This window comes from Anomalospiza imberbis, chromosome 26 (assembly GCF_031753505.1).
Source record: "Anomalospiza imberbis isolate Cuckoo-Finch-1a 21T00152 chromosome 26, ASM3175350v1, whole genome shotgun sequence".
NCBI lineage: Eukaryota > Metazoa > Chordata > Aves > Passeriformes > Viduidae > Anomalospiza > Anomalospiza imberbis.
The window spans coordinates 3,922,165-3,929,752 of record NC_089706.1 but is presented as its reverse complement, the minus strand read 5'-3'; the positions used below and the strand labels follow the sequence as shown (position 1 = coordinate 3,929,752).

The following is a 7,588-nucleotide window of genomic DNA, read 5'->3' as shown; positions in this document are numbered from 1 at the left end:
GACCATGTCCAGGACCAACCCTTCCTCTTGGCACACTGTGGGAGAACGCGTTTGCCCACGGGCCTGTGTTCCAGTGCAGAAGCAGCATTTGCTGCCCCGCTGTTTCTTGTGAACCTGCTGCTGTCAGAAGCTCGGGGGAGGTGGGGTGAAAGCACACGAATGGCTTTTGAGGAACACGCTCTCCTTCCTGAAGCGATCTTCTTGGCAAAGACAAAAGCTGTTTCCTAAAGGTTCAGCGCTACACCCACGGCCCCCGGACACTCTTTAGGAAAAGGTGTTTTCTTCATTCATGAAGCTTGCTGTAGTAGTGCAGCCACCGCCTTTCCACAGCGCTCAGCAGGGCTGAGTCACAGCGAAACTGCACCGTCAAGATCTCTGACGAGGCAGAGGAAACGCAGGTAAACACAGCAGAGAATCGCCCTGCGCACGCCAGAGTTTCCTCTGCGGAACGGGCACGGCTGCCTGACGCTGCTGCCAGCCCCAAAACACAGCCCAGGCTTCCACAACGGGCTGGAGGGAAATGCACAAGAGCCAGAGCACGCTCGGGATGTCAGCTGTGACTTCATGGAGAGCCAGGGTGGCTCAAAACAAGAGAAGTTTGGAAATGAGCGCTCAGCGGCTGGGCAGGGTGGAAGGAGGCTCCCAGCGCCGTGGGGCTGCTCCATCTCCTGTTGCTGCCTAGGCTGGATGTTAAGAAAAAGTTGTTTATTGAAAGAGTGATGAAGTTCTGGAATGGCTGCCCAGGGAGGTGGTGGAGTCACCATCCCTGGGTGTGTTTAACAAAGCCTGGATGTGGCACTGGGTGCCAGGGTTGAGTTGAGGTGTTGGGGCTGGGTTGGACTCGATTATTTTAAAGGTCTCTTCCAACCTGGTGATTCTCTCTTCTCTTCTAGTCTCCTTCTCTTCTCTTCTCTTCTCTTCTCTTCTCTTCTCTTCTCTTCTCTTCTCTTCTCTTCTCTTCTCTTCTCTTCTCTTCTCTTCTCTTCTCTTCTCTTCTCTTCTCTTCTCTTCTCTTCTCTTCTCTTCTCTCTGCCCCTCTGCCACGTACCCCATAAAAACACCAGCTCCTAAACCGACAGCTGAGGCTGAGCAGCCCTTCCACTGCAGGGGAGAGCCTGGGGCTGCATCCTTCCCCGAAGGGATTGGGATTATCTCCAGGATTTGAGGATCCAGGAGTACATAAACCAACCTCACACATCAGCTTCCATGCTCTGGTGAAGCCTGAGCAGCCATCCAGATCTTGGCACTGAAGATGTATTGACCCCTGGCAGGTTCAAATTAATACAAAAGAAGCAAAAATGTGTGTGGGATCCCAGGGAAAGGTGGGATCCTGCCTGTGGGAACTGAGTTTAAGACTAATTTTGTCCGAGCTTTCAGCCCTTCTCCTTTCAGATGGATTCTGCTGACAGTCAAGGGGAAAAAACCCACAACTGATTTAGAGCAGGGGAACAAAAATGGGTCACCAAAAACATGACTGAGGCCATGATTCAGCTGCACTGATGTCCCTGCAGTGATTCCCCAGGAGCAGCTTCCCCATCACGTCTGGAAGAGACAACACCAACAGAAAAAAAGGAAAACCAATCACAAAATCCCACACTTTCCCTGCCTCAGACTCTCCAGTTGCTGATGTTTCCTCCCCTTTGCTCTTACAAGTGCATGCCAACCATTCCTCTCTCCTGCTCTAAAAATAAAGTGGAAAAACTCTCAGTATGCAGGAACAAACAATACTTTGCATTTTACCAGCAATAAATTCCCCTCTTAGAGGTTCACAAATTCAAAGAAGATCAGTGTGATGAAAGAGATGAGAATTTAAGGGATTTGTTCCCTAATGGAGGAAGGCTTCCCTACTGGGAAGAATGAGCTCTTAAAATAACATGAGGCATTTCAAAGAAAATCCCCTGGTTTCAGAAAAGCCAAATTTATCTCCGCTCTCACTTTCTTGGATGCCAAATTCCTGAATAAATAAGTGAAATCTTTATCCCAAGGAAGCATGGGGCGTGGGCTAAAATAGATATAGAAAGAGAGGAGAAAAGAGAGGGAAACGGAAAATGGGGAGACGTCACAGGAATTCTCTGTGGCTCTGAAGGGACAATTTTATCACAGCTGGGACAATAAGTCCCAGCTAAGACAGGACATGCTGCTGCTTGGATGGGGCTGCTGTCCATTTCTAGGAAACAAAATAAGATTTAAAAGCCTGGAAAATGAATTTTTATCACCCGCTCATGCACTTTAACACCACGCATCAAAGTAGTGGCACAAATCCTGATCCTGCCCTGGAGGATCCACAAGGGACCAGAGCAGGGCTGGGATCCTGCCCTGGGATCCACTTGGCATCCAGCTGATGTTTGGGAGCACAAACTGAGCTTGCTGAGCAGTGAAAATTCACATTGGCTTCAGCTGGCATGTGCATTAACTGAAAAAAAAAATAAAAAGAAGAAAAGAAAAAACCCAATGAATGAAAAATGAAGATTTCAGGTGATGATGTGTGTTTGCAGATTAGAATGCTAAAGGAAGAGACAGAGAATTTGTACACTTCATGAAAAGCAATTCTGCTGAGTGATGCTCTCTGCAGGTTTGATACTGAGATTTAAAAGTAGCAACACTTTCCCCCCCCCCAACAATACAACATTGATCTAAAAATAAAAAATGGAACTGTGAGGATAAATTAACATCACGCAGCACCTTGGCTTGTGTGTCTCTACAGCTTTCCTCCTCAGCCACAGCTAAATTTACAAGAAACAAGCAATGTAAAAAAAAAAATGCAGAGTCTAAGCACAAAAAAATTGATGGGGTGTGAGGAGAGGACAGGAAACCCAAGTTGACGGGAAACCCAAGTGACATTTGGGCTTAATACTGACTTAAAACCCCAATATTGCTCGTCAGGAAATGGGGAGAGGAAATGGAGTGATGTATAAATTAGGGGCTCCATCAAGGTGAAAGCTGCAGATCTGCTTTGTACCCTCCCGTGGGATCCATCGAGAGCTGCAGCAGAGGGGAGCAGCCCTGCCCCACAGCATGAGGACCTGCTCCAGGGGCACAGCCGTGCCCATCCTGCTCCTGCTGCTGCTGGGCACCGCGCCCGCCCGCGCCCAGCCCTCCTGCCTGCACTTCCCCGAGCTCCTGCCCGCCAAGCTCAAAGAGCTGAGGCTCAAGTTTGAGGAAATTAAGGATTATTTTGTAAGTATCGTTATTTTGTCTTCTGGTTTTTACCTTTCTTGCAAGGCTCTGGGATCTGGAGGAGGGGGAAGAGTTTCCTCCCAGCAGAAATGATTTGGCTGCGTTGCGTTAAGGGCAGCTCGGTTTCGTTGCTCACTGAGAGAAAATCTGTCAGGCTTTTCTTCCTATTTTTTTCATTAACAATGAACTCGAGGTTTCATAATGAACCTCTGCAAAACTTTCTAGCCAAGCTTCCCCCGAAATATTGCAAACCAAGTTAATCACTGAATTAATAGGAAGGAAATAGTTTTTTCTTCAGGGCAACCAGGTCCAGCCCTGCTGAAGTCAGTGCCAGGTGAAAAGGGAAATATTTTCCTGCAGATTTTTTTTATTTGAAAGAGCCACAAAACCTGCAAAAGGTGTTTTGTCAGGGGAGGACCACAACACCCGCACTGAAGCCTGTGCAAGGTCCCTGCCCTGCACCTCAGGAGCCTCAGGGCTGCTGAGCAAACAGCACACGATGCCCTCAGAGCATCTGCCGTGGCTGGTAGAGGTGCTTGGTCACAGCCCTGTTGCTGTTTTAGCCCATGTCAATGTGTTTTAGCAATAAAACAAGATCATTCTCCAGATCAAATCTCAAGCTAATGACATGGCTTGTGTTTGTCATCAAACGAACACGGGCAAGATTTTAGATGTTCAGCTGGCTGTGAATCTCCCAGATAATGCTGGGGAGGGATATTTTTAACCTCTCAGGACAGTTTTTAAGGCTTTAATGCTTTGGGTGGTGCCAGCCCGCCCCACTGCAGCCGGTGCCCCACCTCGAGAACAAACTCCCCTTTTCCCCATCAACAGGAGGCTCACAGGGGTACCCGAAGCGGGGGGACTGAACCCTCCTGCCCTGGCCGAGAGGCTGGGCTGGCTCCCAGGGGCTGCCAGGGCTCTGGCACCTCTCTGGAGAGCTTTGCTGTGTGCAGCAGCACCCTCAGACAGCACCACCCCGTGCAGCTGAGGAGAGCGAGCGGCTCCAGCTCAGCCCGGGGAGTTTCACATTGACAAATTCAATGGCACCAAAGGCTGTGATTTCATTTTCTTGCTGGCCTGACCTAACAGCCCTTGTGCTGCCAGGCTGAGGAGCAGAGTGGCCCCTCTGCCTGCTGTCACTGTGCTCTGCTCACACTGTGCACCGGCTGCCCCCTGCCTCTGCTGCAGGGAGACCCTAAATGCAAGCAAGGCAAGGATCATCTGTCAGGGCAAATGGGAAGAGCTGACCGCCTGCCTGAAAAAGCTCATTTTTCAATCCCATCCTCCCCCAGCAATCCAAAGATGACGACCTCAGCATCCAACTGCTCAGCTCTGACCTGCTGGAGGAAATCAAGGTAAGAATCTCATTCCCCCGCGAGTTCCTCCTCCTTCCCCATCCTCGGGCAGGCGTTTCCTAAGAAGGGAAGCCGGCTGGAAACGGGGGCGTGTGCTGCTGTCACGCCAGGCTGGCCTGGGACACGCGTGGCTGTGGCGGGGCTGGCACTAGGTTGCCCCGTGGCCAGCGTGGCTCCCAGCCCAGCTCTGGTTTGTACGCGGTGCTGGTGGCCGTCCCCAAGCAGGCTCCCCCCTCGTGTCCCCCAGGGGAGGCTCGGCTGCCAGTCGGTGTCGGAGATGATGGGCTTCTACATGGAGGAGGTGCTGCCCAGCGCCATGAGGACCAGCACTGAGCACCAGCACAGCATGGGCGACCTGGGCAACCTCCTGCTGAGCCTGCGAGCCATGATGAGGCGCTGTGTGAGTTCGGCAGCACGGGGACGCTGCCCGGGAGCAGGGCAGGTCTGGGGGGGTGGGATGGGGTGGAGGAGCAGGGGTCCAGGCAGGCAGGGTTTGTGGGGTCCGGGGATGCAGGATGGGGTTTGTGCTCACAGCAGCTCAAGGATGGTGGTGCAGGAGGGCTTGGTGCAGCCAGCCCTGCAAATCAGAGCCTGGCAGGAGACACACGGGGCGGGCAGCAGGAGATCTGTCCCTTACCTGGATGCTGGGGCTGCTGAAATCACAGCTGGCGTGGCCGTGAGCCCACCGCCGGGCTCAGCTGGGACCGTGCCTGTCCCACACAGCGACTGGCAGCAGGGACACAGGGCTGGGGACAGGCTGGGAGCCGGGGCTGGGCTCACTGCGGGCTCCTTCCAGCAGGACACGGGGCAAGCCAGCAGGAATTGCTGCCCCTGCGGGCACACGGGGCAGTGGCAAGGGACAGGAGGGGGGGACAGCCACCACCAGAGCCCTGGGGAGGACTGAGGCCGTGCTGGTGTCCCTTTGCAGCACAGATTCTTCACCTGTGAGGAGAGGAGCAGGAGCATGGAGCACATCAAGGAGACCTTCAGCAGGGTAAGGCTGGGCTGGGAGGAACCTGCTGCCACGGCAGGGCAGGGAGCTTAGAGAGGGCAACAGAGCCCAAAAACGGCTTTAATCACACAAATTCTTGCAGCAGTGGAATCCAGAGAGCGATGACTGAAGGGTGGGAATTCTGGAATTCCCAGGGGATTGGGCAGAGGAGCTGGAGGTGTCCATGGGAGGAGAATTTGTGCAGGCTTTGTACATCACATGTCTGTGACAGCCACCCTAAACACACCTGGCTTTCCCCTGCAGATGAACAAGAACGGAATCTACAAGGCCATGGGAGAGTTTGACATCTTCATCAACTACATCGAGAAATATTTAACAATGAAGAGAAGGAACTGAGAGCACCCCTGAGTCTGATTTTCCACACCAAATCCTGTTACGTGTTTAAAAATCACTTTAGGCTGCAAGAGCTCAAATTAAGTTATCTCAAGGTTCAGGTTAAGAGTTACAATAACTCCCAGCTTAATATTGTATTTAAGAGCTGTTTTTTTTTAAGAGTTGAATTTATTATTTATTACTTCTAATACCTCAGTGTTGATGTTTACAGTATGTTTTGAAGAGTGATGTGCTTGTAAATTACTATTTATTGTTTAATATTTTAATATTGTTTATCGTAGCGCTATTTTATTCATAGCTTCAAAACCTCCAAAGCAGTGTTTTTCTGGAGGGCAGACAATAAGCTGAGCTTATTCCGAGTGAATTAGGAGCAAGGCCAGCTCTGAGTTCAACCAAATTTAATTTTAGGCAAATGACCCTCTCCTCATATTCTATATCTCAATTTATTTATGCAATCAGGTAGTTTTATGTTTAGGAGGAGAAAAAGCCACAGCAACAGCTTGGCTGACTCCACTTTAGACTTCAGATTAGTCCAAACTAAATTTAAAAAATTAGTAATAGGAATTAAATGTTGGGTTCTAATAGAACTTGACTTAAATATTGCTCAGTATCTGCCTTCCAGAGCTGCTGGGTCGGCCACCCTGCACTTTCCAAAGTTAACATTACTGTTTTCCAGTTTCTGATTGGGTTTTACTCTCTGTTTTACTGCTGTTCATTTTCTTTTAGAAGTTAGAGGATATTTAATTCACCACCATTTTAAGGTGGCTCAGGTAATTTGCATTCAAATCCGTGGGGCTGCTCCCAGCACTGCCAATGGTGGGGTTGGATTTTTAAGCCCCACGAGCAGTGGGAGCAGCTTCAGTGCCCCCAAAAGTGGCTGGTTTTAGGGCTCAGCTTCCTCCTCACCCCGGTGGAACCTGAACCAGAGGAAAATGCCACAACCCCAAGAGAGGCTTTTACTTCTAATATTTAGAAGTTTAGGGGCCCCCAGCTGAAGAAACACTGCCAGTTTGGTGTTTGCTGTGCAAGTCCCAGCTGAGGAGAGGTTATTTATGCCGGATTTATTCTTTGTGGACATTTCTGGTGGCAGCAGGGGATTCCTGCTGGCAGCCTGCCCGCACGGGAATTGGATATTCCAGAGCAGGGCAGGAATGCTGCTCCATGGTTCGCTCCTCCTGCTGAAAGCTCAGGCTCAAGGGCAGCCAAAGACTGTAAAACTTAAATTAAGCTTCTTACAAAGCACATTAAGCTCCCGTTGAGCCAATTCTGAGCTTGTTTTTCCCTCCAAACATCTTCGATGTTGTGGGAGAAGCAAGGACAGCCCTGGAGGCAAGGACAACATCAGCGCGGCTTCAGTCACTGGGTGAACTTTCACCTATTTATCTGAAATGATATGACGAGAAACCCTTTATTTTTGCTAATAAAGACTCCCTAATGAATGCAGCCTCTGTCCTGTTCTTGCGGGCTGTTTGCAGGGCTGTAAATCAGCTCCTGCCGTGGATGCTGTGCCCGGTGCCACCGGGCTGGGAGACAGCCCAGCGGGCACAGAGCCAGCTGGGGACGACCCCCAGGGACATCTCGCTTGTGTTAACGACCAGGGAAGCCACAAAACCTGAGGTCGTCAGATTTAAAAGCAAATTTCTCACCGAGTAGCTGGCATTGATCCCTCAGAGCAGGGAACAGCAGGGGAGGAGCAATGGCATGAATCATG

At 50.6% G+C, this 7,588-nt stretch overlaps 1 protein-coding gene across 1 annotated transcript; it reads left to right on the top strand.

The window, feature by feature from the left end:
- Window positions 1-886: 886 nt before the first annotated feature.
- On the top strand, window positions 887-7,305 carry IL10 (interleukin 10). Its single transcript, XM_068173328.1, has 5 exons — window positions 887-3,177; window positions 4,470-4,532; window positions 4,780-4,932; window positions 5,461-5,526; window positions 5,788-7,305. The coding sequence occupies exons 1-5, from the start codon at window positions 3,016-3,018 to the stop codon at window positions 5,878-5,880; spliced, it is 537 nt and encodes a 178-aa protein (XP_068029429.1). The 5' UTR covers window positions 887-3,015; the 3' UTR covers window positions 5,881-7,305.
- Window positions 7,306-7,588: the final 283 nt, after the last annotated feature.